Here is a 20,398-nt window from a genome sequence, read left to right as displayed (position 1 = left end):
AATAAACAAGATTGGTTTTTTTAAAAAAATCTGAAACAGGCCATAGACATGCCGGTTAAGCAAAGGGGGGAAAAGTTGTGATATGTCACTTGATGCCCTGACGATGCAAGATTGACACCTCTGATCTATGACATGGATTCTTCATTCACAAACTGGAGTACTACGCGGATACTTTTGTAAAATAATACAGCAGTGTTCAAAATATTTCTGGAATGGATAAAAGAGTGTAGGAACATTTCTGGGAAGAGCGAATCTCCTGTTTTAAACTCAAAACAACTATTATTTCAATGAAAAATATTTTGAATTCAAATCCCCTTGCCTAGCCCAGTACATTCAATCCTTTATGATAATGGTCATTTTAATAGTAAATGAGAGGCAACGAATGATGAAGCCTGCTTTCAAAGGAAAACAATGAAGCATCAAATGTCAGCATAAATCACAAATTTATTAATTCTTAAATATATCTGTCAGTTCTTTACCATTATGGCAGGAGATATATATATCTATATCAACATATCAATATATAGATACACACACGCACACATATATGTACATATATATGTATGTGTACACAGAGAGAGACATATATATGTATAAACACACAAATACCTATACACTGTCTCATAGTAAACTGCAGTGTATTAAAATGGCAAAAATTAGATGTATAATTCAGATGGAGTGCAGAGAACTAACTCACATTGTATTTCTCACATTTTAGTGTGGAAGACAGACGATCTAGAATAATATGGCATTTCTGCATGCTATGGTAAAAGGGTAAAAAAAAATATATGCCATATTTCCATAACATAAAAATATACTAATGCCACCTAAATCAGCTTCACAAAAGAAGAAATTTATTAATAAAAAATACGCATGAGGCCATTATCTTTTCAGAGATCCCACTAGCAGATTAATATGGCTTGAGACATTTACTGATGATTGCTCTAAATACTTCTGTGGGTTGAAAGTATGTAATAACTATCACCAGAAAAGCTTAATTTTTTCTAACATAATGTTTACAGCATCAAGGTATAAAGAATAAGATCCACTTTTGATTAATAAACAATATAGAGAAATGAAAGTTATACAAATTGGGATTGTTTTCCCCTCTGTCTTTAAAAATTTTTCAAGCTGTTATAAGTTGTAAATTTTTACTTACCAAAAAGAATATTAATCAAAATATCATGCGCTATACAGTGTTACAGAAAATTGATTGCCCTACTTAATGAAATAAAAATACTTTAATAAGAAAGAAAAATATTAATACATTTTTTTTAAAAAAAACTGAAATAGAAGGAGCAGTACTTTTGGAAATATAATGTTATATTTATACAAGAAAAACAAACCAACATTATCCAAATAATGTGTTTTAACTCCTTTTGCAGGTATGTATGCAGTAATTGATATCTGAGGGACATTTGACATGTAGGAAAAAGAAGAAATTAATAAATCTACAATTACTATATTATTTCATACTTTCAAGGCTGTCAACAAGCCATGAAAAATGGATAAATTACTGTTAAATTCGACAACATTATTAGAAAACAGGTGTTTCCCAGTAGTAAATTGATACAAAGAAAATTTAGACTTCTCCTGATACTAAGATTTTAAGATCTAATTGTTCTAGATTGCTACATTATTAGAATATCAGTTAAAAAATCCTCTACATCTTGCTTTAATAAATGTACTGTACATCCAAAAAAAAAAAGATTAAAAAAGGTTTTATTGTACCCATAAGCTATATCATCAGAAGCTACATTGAATCTTTTCAACGTTTGGCTTCTGAAAGTTAGAAATGCTATTTTTGGGGGGGGAAAATGATGCTAAATAAGCAATTAGAAAAAAAAAATTAAAAAAATCTTTACCATTACATTTTGCTGAACAAATAACCGCAGTGACAATTACTCTTGTGAAGTCAAATCTGCAAATTTGTCCTTTTCTCCTCCGTTATACATAGTGAATCACAGAAAGGCCCAAGACCTCAAACCTTTAGAAATGCTTTGATCTAAGTCACTATGTCTACCGTACATCCTACATTAAAAGATGCTGTTAGTAGGAATTTCATTAGTCCTCCATAACACAAGGATTAGGCAACAACCGTTAAAAACAAATGACTCAGAAAAGAATAAAAATTAAAACAAAGTTAATTATTTTTAACCTTTGTTTTTATAGGGTGCACATGCAGATGTTATTTGTATTTTTTGCTGGAGATGTATAATCGGAATATACTCTCGCATTTCAATTTTTTCCTTTTACTCTTTGTCCATCTGCCTGTACCTTTCTTTCCATCTGCCATGAAACATTTCCTTCAATGAAAGGTAAACAAAAGCTATCAATGGAATATACAACAAAATGATGCAATCATAAACATATCACTTGAAGAAACTTCACAGCTTCATGCACTCGGAGAACATGCATGAAGAGAGCCAAAGGACGGCCTGGAGGGAGCCAACCAAGTGCGGAGTGCGTGGACACAACATCGGTGGCGCTGACATTTAGCTAAAAGACAACAAGAGAAAGACACAGAGAAAGAGAGAGAGAAAGGGAGGGGGAGTAATTATTAATTCATTAATTATTTTGTGCTAAATCTGGGGAGCAATTATCAAAGAAACTTGATTATTTTTATTGTTCATTAAAAAGAACCAAACAAATCAAATACCAAACCTGCAAACTTGGGCGTCGTCCTCGATCCACAGCTCACATTAGAGAAACATCTTTCAGCTGTGGCGAGGGGGGTGTTTGCCCAGGTTCGCCTTGTGCACCAGTTGCGGCCCTACTTGGACCGGGAGTCACTGCTCACGGTCACTCATGCCCTCATCACCTCGAGGCTCGACTACTGTAACGCTCTCTACATGGGGCTACCTTTGAAAAATGTTCGGAAACTTCAGATCGTGCAGAATGCAGCTGCGAGAGCTATCATGGGCTTTCCCAAATATGCCCATGTTACACCAACACTCCGCAGTCTGCATTGGTTGCCGATCAGTTTCCGGTCACAATTCAAAGTGTTGGTTATGACCTATAAAGCCCTTCTTGGCACCGGACCAGATTATCTCAGGGTCCGCCTTCTGCTGCACGAATCCCAGCGACCAGTTAGGTCCCACAGAGTGGATCTTCTCCGGGTCCCGTCAACTAAACAATGTCGCTTGGCGGGACCCAGGGGAAGAGCCTTCTCTGTGGCGGCCCCGGCCCTCTGGAACCAACTCCCCCCCAGAGATTAGAATTGCCCCCACCCTCCTTGCCTTTCGTAACCTACTTAAAACCCACCTCTGCCGTCAGGCATGGGGGAATTGAGATCCTCTTTCCCCCTAGGCCTTTACAATTCTATGCATGGTATGTATGTATGTATGTATGTATGTATGTTTGGTTTTTATATTAATGGGTTTTTAATCGTTTTTAGTATTAGATTACTATTGTACACTCCGAATCTCTGGAGAGGGGCGGCATACAAATCCAATAAATAAATAAATAAATAAATAAACCTATTTTCTCCTTCAAATACTGATATTGAATATAGATATTTCTATTCAAATCATTATATTATTTTTTTAAAAAATGAGGGAAAACTGATTTAAGTTTGCACAAGGATTTTTTTTTTGCGTCTTGCCATGAATAACTATTGAGTAATAATCAGACAACCAATACAATTTTATTAATATTGGTGTTGTGATTTCTGAATCAACATTATAGTATTATAAACCCACCACTTCCTGACTATGATAAGAAATTAGAAACATGTGAACCGAGGTTAGGTCCTTCCTGAACATTATTTAGCAAGCCAGGAATGAATATGAAGGTTATCCAACAGAACATTGTACTGTAATTAAAACAACCTAAGCTCAGATACAACGTTCTGAAATCGTTGCATAGTTTTGAAGCTTATCAGCTTAAACCTCAACTGATCTTTGCAAAGCTTTTTCCTTATTTCTCGTACTTTCTGGCAAGACTTACCTGGATATTTGGTTTGAAGAGTTATGTTATAATATGCTTAGTCATTTTTTAAAAATAGTTCAAAGCTATGAAACAGATGGAGGTCACAGATTTGTTGACACAATAAGTAATAATTTGTAATTATTTCCACAGCCAAATTAATATCCGAACATTCATCTGTTACAGCCTAATCAACTCAGTTCTGTTGAATCTGTGACTATTCACTGAAGCAAATCCTAAGAAACAATCTGTCATCTTTCCAAAAGCTGATTTGATAAATACAAGAAAGATACAAAGTGGAAATTACTCTTGCGATCTTTTCTGCTCTGTTACATCCAATATCCCCGCAATTCTGTTAATTCCCACCAACTCAGTTTGGGCACTGCATTCATGCTATGGAAGTATACCTGATTTTATTACAATCTATTTATTTTAATTCTTTAATGTGAGCTGCTCATGGCTCTTCATGGCATTGGACCAGAATATCTCCGGGACCGCCTTCTGCCGCACGAATCCCAGCGACCGGTTAGGTCTTATAGAGTTGGCCTTCTCCGGGTCCCGTCGACTAAACAATGCCATTTGGCAGGACCCAGGAGAAGAGCCTTCTCTGTGGCGGCCCCAACCCTCTGGAACCAGCTCCCCCCCGGGAGATCAGAACTGCCCCCACCCTCCTTGCCTTTCGTAAAGTTCTTAAGACCCATCTCTGCCGCCAGGCATGGGGGAACTGAGACATATCCCCCGGGCCTATACAGTTTATACATGGTATGTTTGTGTGCATGCTTGCTTTTAATAATGGGGGTTTTAGTGGTTTTTTAAATTATTAGATTTGTTCTTATATTGTCTTTGTTATTGTTGTGAGCCGCCCCGAATCTATGGAGAGGGGCGGCATACAAATCTAATAAATAATAATAATAACAACAACAACAACTCTGGTGAAAAATAATATGCAAATCACTGGTGATGTAAATATGGGGCTTTTTTTATTCGACAGTAGGAAATTTGCAATGAGGGAACATGAATCCATTACTCACTTGATAGGTACTGTTGGTGACCCTGAACGGTGAAAGTGAACATTTTGCCATTTTCCATCACGGCGGTGCCAAACCCTTGTCTCTTCTGACTGCATCGTTTTGGGCATTCCACTTCCATCCATATATTGTGTCAGTCGGATATATGCAATGCAGGCAGCATCATCCCCTACCAGATGAACATGGGGATTCAGGATAATGGTGTGGACTGGCTTGTTGCTTTTCGACAAAGCTACGGAAGGAAAGACATATGATGTCTAAACCCTTAATGCACAAAACAGTAGGGCTCCATCCAGATCATCAGGTCCCTCTTTAGGATCAAATAAATAGAAATTCTGAACAGCCACTGATAAACTCATCTACATTCTATGGATTGTGTTCGCCGAATGCCCAAGCAGGGGGTTGGACTAGAACAGGGGTCCCCAACCACCGGGCCGCGGACCAGTACCGGGCCGCGGGGCATGTTGCACCGGTCCGTGGAGTCAGCAGCTGCCGGTCCTCATGCCGCCACCCCCTCCCTCCAGCGCTTCGCCTCCCGCCGGGCAAGAGGCCTCGGGAGGCAGGTTCTGCCAGCCACAGGACGATGGATGGGACAGAGGGACGGGAAGGACCGAGAGGCTCAAGCCTCTTTTGGCTTCTGCCGCGTGGCGCTTTTGCGTTTTTGGCTGGGGGGAGGCAGGAGGGCCAGCCTGACCCCCTCTCTCCAGCGCTTAGCTCCCGCTGGGCAAGAGGGCTTGGGAGGCAGGTTCTGCCGGCCACAGGACGATGGCGGGAAAGAGGGGCGGGGAGGACCAGCACCCCCATGATTAATCCCGCCCCCAACCACGCCCCTTTCCGCCCCCACTGGGCCATAGAAAAATTGTCTTGCTGAAACTGGTCCCTGGTGGAAAAAACGTTGGGGACCACTGGACTAGAAGACCTCCAATGTCCCTTCCAACTCTGTTATCCTGTTCTGTTTTATTAGTTGATAAGAACTTGTTTGTTCACATTATAATCAAATTTTCTGAGCAGAAAGGACTCTGGAGACCTATGCTTCTGTTCTGAACCACCAAAAAGAAATTTATTTGTTCTGTGATATAATTCCACTTCAAGTGGCTTTAAAAATGGATTGGACCAGTTCATGGATATTAGCTTTGATGGCAATGTGAGGGCCATCTGCGGAGAGATTATGCAGTTTGTTAGCCACTGTGAGAACACAGTACTGGAATAGATAGAGCTGTAGGCTAGCTAAGCAGATAATCCTCAACTTACAACAGTTCATTTAGTGACCATTCAAAGTTACATCAGCACTGAAAAAAGTGACTTATGACTGTTTTTCACACTTACAAGCCTTGTGTGGTCACATGATCAAAGTTAAAATGCTTGGCAACTGACTCATAATTATGCTAGTTGCAGTGTCCTTTGGTCACCTGATCACTTTTTGTGACCTTCTGACAAGCAAAGTCAATGGGGAAACCCGATTCACTTAACAACTGGATCACTAATTTAACAATTGCAGTGATTCACTTTACAACTGTGGCAAAACAGGTTGTAAAATGGGGGGAAACTTGCTTAACAAATGTCTTGCCTAGCAACATAAATTTTGGGCTCCATTGTGGTCGAGGACCATCTCTATATGAACGTTGTTAGCAGTAATTTAAAAGGTTTGGTCAACAATCATTAACATCAGGTAACAGCATACCATTTTCAAAGTAAAACCGGTGGAAATCCATCCCTTCTACAAGATTTCCCAAAGCTTCAGGCTCAAATGAGGTAAGACCAGGATCACAGATTTTCCTACGGAGCAAAGGGTGGGGGGAAAATTATGTGACAAAAATGAAAAGCCATCATGTCCATGCAGAAACCAATAAGCCTAGATTTCATAAGCGGTCTGCAGAACACCTTACAAAGTCTCAGTTCCTGAAATCCTGAACTTCTTGTGATCCCCTTAGAGCAGTGTTTCCCAACCTTGGCAACTTTAAGATATCTGGACTTCAACTCCCAGAATTCCCCAGCCAGCATTCGCTGGCTGGGGAATTCTGGGAGTTGAAGTCCAAATATCTTCAAGTTGCCACAGTTGGGAAATACTGGCTTAGAGAACCACAGCTTTAAGGCACTACAGTGTTCCCTCAATTTTCGCGGGTTCGAACTTCGCGAAAAGTCTATACCACAGTTTTTCAAAAATATTAATTAAAAAATACTTTGCGGGTTTTTTCCCTATACCACAGTTTTTCCCACCCGATGACGTCATATGTCATCAGCAAACTTTCATCTACCTTTAATAAATATTTTTTTAAATAAATTTTAATAAATAAACACGGTGAGTAATAATCTGGAAAATTGCAATTTAGGGGTTTAAAGTGTTAAGGGAAGGTTTGTGATACTGTTCATAGCCAAAAATAGTGTATTTACTTCCGCATCTCTACTTCGCGGAAATTCGACTTTCGTGGGCGGTCTCAGAACGCATCACCCGCGAAAATTGAGGGAACTCCGTAGTTTTGTCTTGAAACAGAGCTGTCCTGATGTTTTTCCTACTCCTTTGTTTCTTTCACTCACACACAACTGACGTCATACTTGAATTGAATTCTGAAGTAGCTGTTCTTAGCTGGAATTACCTTCAGGTGACCCTCCCATCTTTTAATAATGTAGGGGTGTCAAACTGGTGGCCCATGGACTGGATGCATCATGTGCAGGCCATATCCACCCCAGTTCTGCGAAGGGGGAAAAACCGTTGCAATACGTCACAAGACGGCAACATGACACTGCGAATTTGACACCCGTGCACTAATGCATGCATTTCTGCAACACTAAGGATGCCACTAGATGAAAATGTTCCCAGAACGTTCTATTGCACCTTTGACTCATCTCTCTCTTTTCTTCCTAATTTCTGATTATGTAAATAAGCGGAGAGATAACATCACTGTCTACAGTACCATTTTGAAATATATTAAGCACACGAAAGTCTTTGTGCTGAACACCATCTAACATTCCTGGTTGTGTGGTTTCTTACCAATCTGGTATTTGGACCCGGAGTCACTGCTCACAGTCACTCATGCCCTCATTACCTCGAGGATCGACTACTGTAATGCTCTCTACATGGGGCTACCTTTGAAAAGTGTTCAGAAACTTCAGATCGTGCAAAATGCAGCTGCGAGAGCAATCATGGGCTTCCCTAGGTATGCCCATGTTACACCAACACTCCGCAGTCTGCATTGGTTGCTGATGAGTTTCCGGTCACAATTCAAAGTGTTGGTTATGACCTATAAATCCCTTCATGGCACCAGACTAGAGTATCTCAGGGACCGCCTTCTGCCGCACGAATCCCAGCGACTGGTTAGGTCCCACAGAGTTGGCCTTCTCCGGGTCCCGTCGACTAAACAATGTTGTGTGGCGGGACCCAGGGGAAGAGCCTTCTCTGTTGGGGCTCCGACCCTCTGGAACCAGCTCCCCCCAGAGATTAGGATTGCCCCCACCCTCCTTGCCTTTCGTAAACTCCTTAAAACCCACCTCTGCCGTCAGGCATGGGGGAATTGAAACATCTCCCCCTTGCCCATGTTGTTTTGGTGTATGATTGATTGTGTGCTTATTTATATATATTGGGGTTGCTTTTATGAATTTTTTAATCTAAAACTGTAATTAGATTGGTAAATATTAGATTTGTCACTATGTACTGTTTTTTGCCATTGTTGTGAGCCGCCCGAGTCTGCGGAGAGGGGCGGCATATAAATCCAATAAATCTAATCTAATCTAATCAATCTGAGGCAGAAAATATATGAAAACTTCAAACAGTTAAAGTAAGAAGAATTTAACTTCTCTTTTCTGAAAGCAGAAAAAGCCAATCTCTGTCTACAAGTGTGATACAAACTTAAATCATGAGCTGATCAATACCTGCTTGCCACTAAAGGTTTTCCTATCTGCAATATGATTATTTTTTTTCTTGTCGATATGATCAAGAGAACTGCAACCACATCCCACCTACAATGGCCAGTTTATGAAAATATAGCCTGATATTATACTGATATCCAACTAAGAGAAAGCAGAACAAACAGCAGGATGCAACTTACGTGTAGGCCTCAAAATCCCCATTATTGATAGCTTCTATCAGCTGCTCAGTAACCTTGATGATCTCTTGTTTACGAGCTGGAGACAAGAAAGAAACGTGTACAATGACAAGATTAAATATAAAATGAAAGCCAATGGAACAAAAAACTGTATGAATAATAGTCTCAATCACTAAGTTGGCTGTTTGAATTGTGATTGTTATGCATTCACATAGCTTGTGTAGTACGGTGGCCTGGAGATGGAGCACGCGCCTCACAATCAGGAGGCGTACAGGTGATTTTGGAGGCGATTTGGGGTGGCATAGGAAGCATCTGGAGGGGTGATTTTGGAGGCAGTTTGGGGTGGCACAGGAAGCATCTGGAGGGGTGATTTGGGGACCGATTTGGGGCGGCGTAGGAAGCTTTTGGAGGAGTGATTTTGGAGGCGATTTGGGGTGGCATAGGAAGCGTCTGGAAGGTTGATTTTGGGAGCAATTTGGGGTGGCAGAGGAAGCGTTTGTAGGTGATTTTGGAAGTGATTTGGGACGGCATAGGAAGCATCTGGAGGGGTGATTTTGGCAGTAAGATGGGGCGGCTGTGAGGAGCAGAGAAAGCGGAGGGCTAGAGGGGAAAGTGGCAGTGGGATGGGGCGGCTGTGGAGAGCTCCTCCGACGCGAGCCATTTTGGCCTCTGCTCGCAGCAGCAGCAGCAGCCGAGAGAGAAGCGAGGGTTCATAAGTAGAAAATGGTTCGTGAGTAGAGGCAAAAAAATCTTGAACACACGGTTCGTATCTCGAAAAGTTTGTAGGCAGAGGCGTTCGTAAGTAGAGGTACCACTGTACTTTAAATTAGTTCCATGATGTTTGTATATCTATCCATTACATAAAAATATAAAACAGAGCAAGACTGAACACTTTGTCGAAATTTAAATATCACTCTTTTCCAGGGACCTTTAATTGCAGCAGTCATTTGTATTTAAAAATTTAAATAGGAATAATGTTAGATCGTAATCATTCACGTGTAAACTTAGTGCAGGTACATTAGTTATGACTGCTGATAGCACACAAATAATATCTTCCCCAGAGCAGGAGAAAGTACTATTATTCCCCTGTGCAATTTCTAAGAAGGATTGTTACACAGAGTTTTCTCACCCCCAAGAGAAGGTACATTTTCCTTAAGTGTAATCAGATACCTTCCTTTCCTCCTTAGCTTTCAGATGACTTCTCCCTTCATAACTGTTCAATAGCTGTTCAGAAAAAAATGCAAGCAGGCAGGCAAACTTATAACTCTCATTCAATATATTTTAAAACAGGAACCAGAGGACAGAATCAATGTTTTCATCAAGGCACTTTGCTCTGTCAAGAAATATGTATACTGTATATAAAAATATAGATATAATAAATACATCTATATAGATATACTGTTAGATATATAAATATTTAATACAAGCTCTCTAACATGAATAACAACCAACAGAATCTCAGAAAAGGAGATGCAAAACAATATGTCTAGTAGTATTAAACAATGAGAATTCATCCATAGTGTAAAATACACAAGATACAGTTGTTATTACTGAAATTACTTGCTGAAAAGATGCTGTGTGGAAGAGATTTTGGAAATCTAGGAGAGGAAGCAAACATATTGAATACACTCTCCTCATTAAAAGTAGTTATTTTTTTAAAAATGAAGTAGGCATAGAAATATATATATAAAAAAATAAAATATATATTTTCAACTTTGGATGCCTTGCAATTCTTTGCAAGTTTGTGAGCTGCAGAATGGCTTACACAAAATATATGAAATAAAACCATATTTCCATAGAATAAAATGCACTTTTTAATTTTAAACACTTTTATCCTTCAGCAATCAAACAACATTTGATTGCTTTAAAATGAATAGAAATGAAACATCCAGCGTGGCTAATCTAAACAGTTACAGTATTTGAAGCAATAGCTACATTAATGACAGATAGAAACAAAAAGGACTAAAAAGGAAAAAATAAACATGTCTATGGAGATTCTCAGTCATCCAGATCATGGTTGCTCCATAGGTTCTTTTTCAAAGGCAAATGGATTTTCTTGTTTTCCTTTTGTTGTGGTTAGCTCTGGCCCAACTCCTGCCCCAAGGACTGTGGATGTGGGGGAGACATCCACATGCTGCAGGCCTGTTTTGCCCCCGGTGGAATCTGCTGATGAAGGCTCCTCTGACCAAGAAGACATGAGTGACAGGGAGGAGGAGAGTGGGGCAGACAGCTCAGAAGGAGATAAATTATCTAGCTCCTCCTTGGATTCAGAACAAGAGTTAACGATACAGCCACGCATGCGGAGAGCGATGCATAGGCAACAACAGCTGAGAGATTATTATCAAAGAAAATGAGGCCACCTGTGGTTGAGTGGGGCTATGGTAATTAGTGAGGCTGCTATAAATAGCAGCCTGTGGGTTTGGCCATTGTGGAGGATTATCTGATCTTTGTGTTTCGTGACTGCTTTACTGACTTTGACTTTTTGTGTGCTGATTTTCCCCCGCTTTGAAAGTAAACCAGAGCAAAGTGTGTTTCACTTTGTGAAAGAAGGACTGTGAATTGTCTTACAGCTGCAAGCTAAGTATCTCAGAACTGATAAGGGACTTGTACAAATTACCAGTTTGTTTGGAGACGAGTGCTCTTGGCTATACCAAAAGAGGGCTTAGTTTAAGTGAATTTTCATTATAAAGAACGTTGTTTTGAATTTTCAAACGTGTGTGTGTCTGAAATTTGTACCTGTGAATTTTTGGGAGGATTCTACCAGAGAGCCCGACAGAACACCTTTGAAGATGTATCGCTTTTCATCCAAGAAGCTTCCTTCTATTCTATTCCCACCATCCCGTCAGAGCTTCTTAGATGAGAAGCAAAATGTCTTCAAAAAAACCCAAGAAAGACAAGTTGCCTCTTGAAAAGCGATAAAAAAAAAGATCAGAAAGTGTAATATATGGAATCTGGACCACTGTGCATGTTAAAAGCCAAGGGCCCCATGGAATATGTCTCAATCTGCATCAACCTGACCTCTAATCAGACATTAGATATATATTTTCTATGTTCTTTCTCAAAGAAAAGTCAATTTATCCATAGAAGAGACAGTCTTCTGTGGGGTCTTCCAATTCTATAGAGTGCTTTTCCCCCCACAAAAGTCATCTGATGTCAACATTGTACCCCTATAGGAGGATCATAAAAATGTTTATAATGTAAGCATATACACAAATATTACTATTATTATTATTATTATTATTAATTAGACTTGTATGCCGCCCCTCTCCGAAGACTCGGGGCGGCTCACAACAGTAATAAAAACAATATAGCAGTGGAACAAATCTAATATTAAAAAAACATATAAAACCCTATCATTATTTTTTTTAAAAACCCCAAACAACACATTCATACCAAACATAAAACAAAGTATAAAAAAGCCTGGGGAAAAGGTGTCTCAGCTCCCGCATGCCTGGCGGTATAAGTGAGTCTTGAGTAGTTTACGAAAGACAGGGAGGGTGGGGGCAGTTCTAATCTCCGGGGGAGTTAAACTAAAACTTTAATGTATGTATATTTAATCATTAATAACTAAGATTCAAAAACAAAACCAATCTCAGTGGCATGGATGTCCATTAATTCGTAAACAATGTTCAAATTTACAAAGCAGCAATTGAAGCTCAAGTAGATAAACAGAGCTGACCAAGAAGTTAATATTTATTTACTCAGTCAATATTTAGAAGAATTCTGATTCTAAAACCATTGTATTTATCACTTCCAAGCATGAAATCCAGTAAAATGAGAACTTTCCTCTATCATCCAAACACAAAAAATGTCTTATGAACATTGTGAGAAACGATTAAAATTTGGAACAAATAGAAGCAAGATTTATGTCATTATTCATACTGAATGGCCTTACAGACTTCTTCTACATAGACATTTTCTGAGGGAAGTATTAGAAAATGACAACAGTGTCATGAAAAATCAAGAAGAATCAGAATTTTATGAGGTTTGGCAAAAGGTATATATCTAGTGGGATACAAAGAAACAGAGATAACCTTATTTTTACACTATTTTAAATATATTTGTACCTAGTAGTTATATTGTATTAGACAGTGATTATTAACAATATAAAGATAAACTCATTTCCTCTTCTACCATTTCTCTCTTTTTTTCCTTTCTTCATTGTTCATTTCAAGTCATAATTTTAAAATTTCTATATATTTTTAAATGTTTTAGATTTTTTAAAACTTATTATCTTACAATTGATATATCCAATTATTTTATAAATAATGATAAAGTTAGTTTTTTTTGGTTTTTTTTTACTTATTATAAATGTAAAGATGACTTCTACTTTGAGAGGAGCGATTGTTGCTCCACTAAATGTTACATGTAATGTATGTTTTGTCTGTCTTTGCAATTTAATAAAAAATATTTTAAAAAAAGAAAGAAAATGACAACAGTGGAGATGACGACGATAACGATAACAACAAGGGCTTCCAAACATGAGAGATATTAGTTATCATAGAGATTATGGCTGTCCAATTCAGAATCCATAATTTGGGAACAAATAGACATAATATGTGTTTTACCTTTTTATCTTTCTGGTTGAAAATTATTTTCTCAACTTTTAAGTGTAAAGCTCTTGATTGAAACAATCCAGTCTTTTTTTTTAATTTTCCATTCTAATCTTGAATTCAATTGTTCTTCTCACTGTTGCCGTTAGTGCCACTGTTCTTCAGTGTTGCCCAGACTCATGAGATTTTATTTGCATTACAGCTTCAAAAATTGTCTAAACTATACCATAGCTCATTTAGGTAAACTCTATCCTTTTGAAATGTGTCTTATGTATCTGTACCTTTTATATTTATATAGAGAGAATTCATGCAATTTAACACTCATCATCTGTTGGATACCACTTGGACAATTAGCTTGAGGTTAATTCACATTTCTGGCATAGAGCCATTGTAAAAAAATTATTGAGACATTAAAAATGTCATGCCCCAAGAAAAATTGCTACCTTCTGGTTAAGGTATAGTACAAACCACATACCAGAAGGTTGAGTATTCTCATATTTGCAATAAGATGTTAATTATACAAACAATAATTTGTATTAAGTGTATTAAATTTATATATAATTTGTACTTAATGTAATCTATACCTGCTTATAAGCCCATCCACAGACAACCCAACACTTGACCTTTTAACCAAAGTATCATGAAAGGTAGATAAGGCCACCTTTTGAATTTTGATATGTTTTAATCTTTATACTTGTCTTATTCATGGATACATTGGCTAAACATTAGAGGATCATCTTTCTATGACCGTGTCTGGGATATATTTTTTAAAAAGCTAAGGGAAAGATCTACTGTATATAGTATACTTATGTACAATTAATAGTGTGTATTATTTGTGTATCAAATGCACCCTATTTTGGGTGTGTATTTGGGCACCTAAAAGTTTTGAGTATATATGACAAGTGACAAGGATATTATTTACATTACTCAACAATATATATAATGCTCCCATATTTTGGTAGGTCCTGTTGCAGGTTGGGATTGCATTTTTCTGAATTGCTTATTAGCCCTTATCATGTTGTACTTTTTTGGGGCGGGTGGAGGAGAACCAATTTTTTGTTACTGATTGTTTGCAACTGGTATTCATCTTAGGCCCTGGTACAGTACTTCTCAAACTGATAAAGAAAGACTATGTTAATGAATGATATATTCCAATTGGAGATATTAATGCCTCTCCATATGCAAGCATCTCATATGAGAAGAAACTGGAATTGTGCAGTAAATTTGCTAGAATATGAGATCTTTTTTATCATATATGAAGTCCATAAGAGTTGCAATCTAGGTCACCCGTCTGCAGTGTAACATCCTGTAAACCAGGGGTCTCCAACCTTGGCAACTTTAAGCCTGGTGGACTTCAACTCCCAGAATTCCACAGTCAGCAAGCTGCCTCCTCCAGGATTAAAGTTGCCAAGCTTGGGGACCCCTGCTCCAAATTGCTGGAGAAAATAAACTAACTTTAGACAACTTTAGATGAATATGATATGCTATTTTCATATCACGTATTTGGTTGAAAATTGACTTAAGCTTGATCACATTAAGACTATAATTTAATCACTGGTAAACAATCTTTGAATTTCATACCGGGAAAAAAATTCATAAGAAATATTTAACTTTGAAAACCAGACTGTTCTGACATTGCTTACTACAAAAAAGAAGCCAGAGACTCTTTTTAACGCATGTGAATATTTTTATGTGGTTTTTAAACAGCATGAACAATTCTCTGTACAGTGATCTGGCTTTCCGATTTCTGGAGCTTCGAGCAATTCATTCAGTAATGAACTGGCAAGAGTATTAAGATAGCCGATTCTCTCTTCAATTTCCTAAGAAGCAAAGATCCTCCTGAGATTCAATGCATGCTTAGTGAAAACGCAAACACTTCATTCCCTAAAATGAAAACCAATAAAGTTACTGTATATCTTTCATTCAAATGTACTGATGGATATGAGCATCTCTTCAACTGCAACTGTTAAATTAAATCACTGGCCACTGGCCCAGGTAAATAAATAATTACCCTTTTACAAACATGTAAATCCTACTTCTCCATTTGGCATGAATTTTAACTACAGATATGGGATTCACTGTCATGGAAAAAGTCTGCTCCGTGTACTTTTATCCAAATTGAACAGCAAGATTTTGGGGGAGCCGAAAAGCCCAAAATGTTATTCTCCCTCATATTCTAGATTCACTGAATACTATAAAATTGTTAGCTGGCAGTGCAGAGGCAATTTTTTAAATCGCTGCCTTTAAATTACTGATATTATGAGTGAGAACACACCACATGTAAATTTCTGGGATAGGTTTCTTCTGGGATCAACCATTTATTTTTAATGTTTTTAAACATTTCTTCTTTTGTAACATCAAGTCTTAGACCTGTGATAGCGAACCTTTTTTTCCTTGCGTGCCGCGCTATCACACATGCGAGAGTATCTACACCCATAATTCAATGCCTGGTTAGGGCGAAAACAGCTTCCCTCTCACACACACACCCCGGAGGCCGTAAATGGCCTGTTTTCCCAACCTCTTGGGCCCAGTAGGCTTGTGTTTCGTCTTCCAGGCTCCAAAGCCGGGGTGGCGCATCAGGTAGAGTGCTGTACTGCAGGCCACTGAAGCTGACTTGTAGATCTGAAGGTCAGCGGTTCAAATCTCATCACCGGCTCAAGGTTGACTCAGCCTTCCATCCTTCCGAGGTGGGTAAAATGAGGACCCGGATTGTAGGGGCAATACGCTGGCTCTGTTAAAAAGTGCTATTGCTAACATGTTGTAAGCCGCCCTGAGTCTAAGGAGAAGGGCGGCATAAAAATTGAATAAATAAAATAAATAAAAAATAAATAAAGGCTTCCCTGAAGCTATGGGAGGCTCTCTGGAAGCCAAAAACACCCTCCCAGAGTCTCTGTGCGAGCCAAAAATTTGCTGGCCGGCACACACATGCATGTTGGAGCTGAATGAAGGCAATGGCTCACGTGCCAGCAGATATGGCTCTGTGTGCCACCTGTGGCACCCGTACCATAGGTTCGCCATCACTGTCTTAGACTGATGCAACAGCTGTTCAACAACAGAAAAATGAGACCATGCTCAAGTCAAGGAATGAATTTGATTAAAATGATAGGAGTCAGCATTACACCCTTTTCTCTCTTTCTTTTCTGCTACTTCCCTCCATTTTACCAGCAAAGAAATCCTTACTGTGAAAAAGATCATGGAAAATAAGCAGATGGGGAAGGATATCCCGTGAGTTATCCTTTGCTAGAAATCTTGGGACTTGCAGCTTACAGCTAATTACACCAGGAAAGATTCATAGGGATCCTCCAACCGCTACTTTTCTTTCATTTTCAGTACAGCACAAGGCTTTCCTTTCTGTTAAATTATTTCATTATAAAAACATAATTGAGATTTATAATGGATTCTGGAATCTGAGGTCTACCCAATGTATCTCCAGTCATAAAAAGCTCACTGAGTGACTCTGGATCACTTAGCTTGGGATGGTCAAACTTGCAGATCACATGACGTATTATGACTTTCCTCCCCTTCGCTAAACTGGCGGTGGGCATGGCCAGCGCGTGACACATCAAGTTTGACCCTCCTGTCTTAGCTTGAATCACTTCACAGAGTTAATTTCTGTGTGGAGCAAAGGAGAGATCGTCTGTATGTTACTTTGAGCTCTTGGTGGAAACACAGGGTAAAATCTAATAGACAAACAATCCTACATTTGAACTCACTGAAATATATATATATATATATATGATTCGCCACAAAAATATGTAACCCTTCCCTGGTGCAGAGCTGAAGGGATTGGATACTGTAGCCTAGAGGATAATTCTCTGCCTTACAAGGCAAAGGTTGCAGGTGCAAGTCCCAGTGGGTATGGCTAGCTGATGAGGTCAAAATAAGGCCGAAATAGATCTATCCTAGTCTCCCTTAATTTTCAAATTCAGCAAAAAAAAAAAAACATGTGACACATACAGATAGAATTGTCGGCTATCAATAAAGTTAACTGCCTTGGAAATGGCCCTGGGTTGGGCCGAGAGGCAAATAAGGAGCTGTGATGTTCCTTCAATACACCAGGGTGATTCGACACAAAAATATGTAACCCTTCCCTGGTGCAGAGCTGAAGGGATTGGATACTGTAGCCTAGAGGATAATTCTCTGCCTTACAAGGCAAAGGTTGCAGGTTCAAGTCCCAGTGGGTATGGCTAGCTGATGAGGCCAAAATAAGGCCGAAGTAGATCTATCCTAGTCTCCCTTAATTTTCGAATTCAGCAAAAAAACATGTGACATATATATATATATATTGCCTATACCTGGGAAATGAGGCACATCTCAAGTATTTCTACATAAGCAAGACACAGACCTGCTTTCCTGGGGGAGGTTTCATTCTCCCTCTGTGTCCAAAGCTTGGCTATGGATGCCGTGTAGAGCATCCTCATTAGCCCCATCCATTTCACGGATGTTTTTCGAAGCAACCTCACCATCTAGAAAAGAAAAGGGCTGCAATATCCATCTAATAAGAAGAAGTCACATATTAATGTTCTCTATATACTTTAGGAATGAGATGCTTTTGGTTCACAAAGCTAGTGAGTCCTCAGAGAGGGGCGGCGCATATCTATCTATCTATCTATCTATCTATCTATCTATCTATCTATCTATCTATCTATCTATCTATCTTTGTAATTCCTTTTTGGAACGCACTGATATCTCTCATTTATAATGCTTCATATTTTTCTGCCCACGGATATTTCTGAAGTTTGTAGCAGAGCTTAACGTTCAATACAGAACTCTACTATACTTCATAATAAGGAACTAATGTGGCATTTTGTTGGATTTCTATGTGATTTATGGTTTTAAGGGATCTTCTTCACTTCATCCAGCAGTGTCTCTTCATAGCAGAACCGTGCTACAATGTATATTTGAGTACACAATATAATGACTCCAATAAAAAACCTTATGCTTTTATTTCTTTTTTTTCTCACTGAACTGGTTTCATGTTTACACAAATAAACAACTTGACAGTATAACTATATTTCTCTCTACATCTGCTCTCTAGGATGCAGATTTACCAACAGTCAGCAGTCTATCTTCCAATTGCCAAAACCTGATTTACATTCCAATATGCAAATTAGCTCTTTCTTAACATTCCATTCCCTTTTCCCATGCTATATTCTAACACATTTCCCATCCATTTATTAAGATTTTGTTTTTTAAGTTATGGGCTTCAAGCTCTACTGTTTTAAACATAGAGCCACCTTTATCAAATGAACTAAAGATTATTGGTGAAAATCAAGTCAGGGTGCAGAGAACTTTCAGGCACTCACTTAAATGGAGCTTTTCATCAACTTCACGATATTACTACGGTATTTAAACAAAGTATCTGCAGTGATATCATTATTCAGAATTCAAACTGGTTCATATCAGACCTGTCAGAACACATCTTATCCAGGCTATTCCAAAATGCACAGAAATCACATATTTGAGCTCCACCAAGGTTTATTTTTATTCTGATGGAATTTGGGCAGGAGAATTTTTCTCTAAATATTCAAAGTGGGGGTTCATGGATTTTGTGCAAGTTCTCTGTTTAAAAGAAAATATGTTTTATTTAAATATAATTGCACGTATGCTCAATTATGCTTTTAAAAATGTGATTATTACAATCTGTTTCCAGCATAACTGCTGAATGTTCCAATTTTACAGCAAAGCCATCTGTCATAAAATTTTTGCTTTTGGGAATTTTCACCTAAGAAAGTCTCTCTTATTTCTCATATAGTCATCACGACCCTAAAATATGAACAGAAATATACCATGCCAAGAGTATCATAGGACTACAAAGGAGAAAAATAACCTAAACCATTCCCCCAATCATATATTTATGTAATTTCAATTTGCATATGCTTCATTCTACCGTATAAGCAATTTTGGTCTTTGGCAGAACATCATCCTATAGTGCACTTACATGTGAATTAAACTTGAACTTCTTTTCATTCTATGCATGTAAAAATAGCTACCCTGATTCATATAACATGACGGACAGTTCGGTTAATTTGTCTGTCAAAGCAATCATGTATGATCAACTAATATGTGGGTAATTATTTTTTTAAGTTTCATGATGGAAATATCAACAGAGCAAGAAACAAATCTTCAAATTACAGTCAGTGCCTATTTTCACTCAACTTCTAAACTATTTTTAAATGACTCATCTCTTAATTTCAACTGGGAAAGGATTAGTAACTACATAGACTGCATTTCTCAATTTACATAAAGGAATGAACTAAGGCTCACATTCAAGCAAGATATCTTGTGAACCTGCCAAATTCTTGAATCCTGCCACCAAATTTATTTGTTTGTTTGTTTGTTTGTTCGTTCATTCATTCATTCATTCGACTTCTATGCCGCCCTTCTCCTGAGACTCAGGGCGGCTTACAACATGTTAGAAAGCTACATAAAAAGCAATATACTAAAAAACCACAATTAAAACTAAATAAACAGATTCACACATCATGCATCCAATATTCATTCACTAGGCGGGGCAAGATGTCAGGTTTCAATGGCCCCAAGCCTGCCGGCAGAGATGGATCTTTAAAGCTTTGCGGAAGGCAGGGAGAGTGGGAGGAGTACGAATCTCTGCGGGGAGCTCATTCCAAAGGGCCGGGGCAGCCCCAGAGAAGGCCCTTCCCCTAGGTCCCATCAGTCTAGCTGATGGGACCTGGAGAAGGCCGACTCTGTGGGCTCTACTGGTCACTGGGATGTATGAAGCAGAAGTAATCTGGTCTCATGCCATGTAGGGCTTTATAGTCCTAACCAACGTCTTTGAATTGTGTTCGGAGACCAATCGGCAACCAATGCAGCACACGGAGTGCTGTAG

The 20,398-nt window shown here is 38.6% G+C and overlaps 1 protein-coding gene across 10 annotated transcripts in view; it reads right to left on the bottom strand.

Annotated features, from left to right (window-relative positions):
- Nucleotides 1-424: 424 nt before the first annotated feature.
- Nucleotides 425-20,398, bottom strand: part of CAMK2D (calcium/calmodulin dependent protein kinase II delta) — a 182,265-nt gene continuing 162,291 nt past the window's right edge. For 6 of the 10 annotated variants that reach the window (XM_070757853.1, XM_070757858.1, XM_070757857.1 and 3 more), the window contains 3 exons: nucleotides 8,999-9,074; nucleotides 6,637-6,731; nucleotides 4,955-5,187 (listed from right to left, as the gene is read on the bottom strand). In XM_070757853.1, the coding sequence (XP_070613954.1) occupies nucleotides 4,955-5,187; nucleotides 6,637-6,731; nucleotides 8,999-9,074 (404 nt within the window). Of the gene's footprint in view, nucleotides 2,500-4,954; nucleotides 5,188-6,636; nucleotides 6,732-8,998; nucleotides 9,075-15,214; nucleotides 15,433-17,893; nucleotides 18,015-20,398 lie in introns of those variants that run through there. The other 4 variants (XM_070757852.1, XM_070757856.1, XM_070757851.1 and 1 more) reach the window with 2 other exon arrangements.

Source organism: Erythrolamprus reginae, chromosome 7, assembly GCF_031021105.1.
Source record: "Erythrolamprus reginae isolate rEryReg1 chromosome 7, rEryReg1.hap1, whole genome shotgun sequence".
NCBI lineage: Eukaryota > Metazoa > Chordata > Lepidosauria > Squamata > Dipsadidae > Erythrolamprus > Erythrolamprus reginae.
The sequence above is the reverse complement of the archived record's forward strand: the minus strand, read 5'-3'. Positions and strand labels throughout refer to the sequence as shown.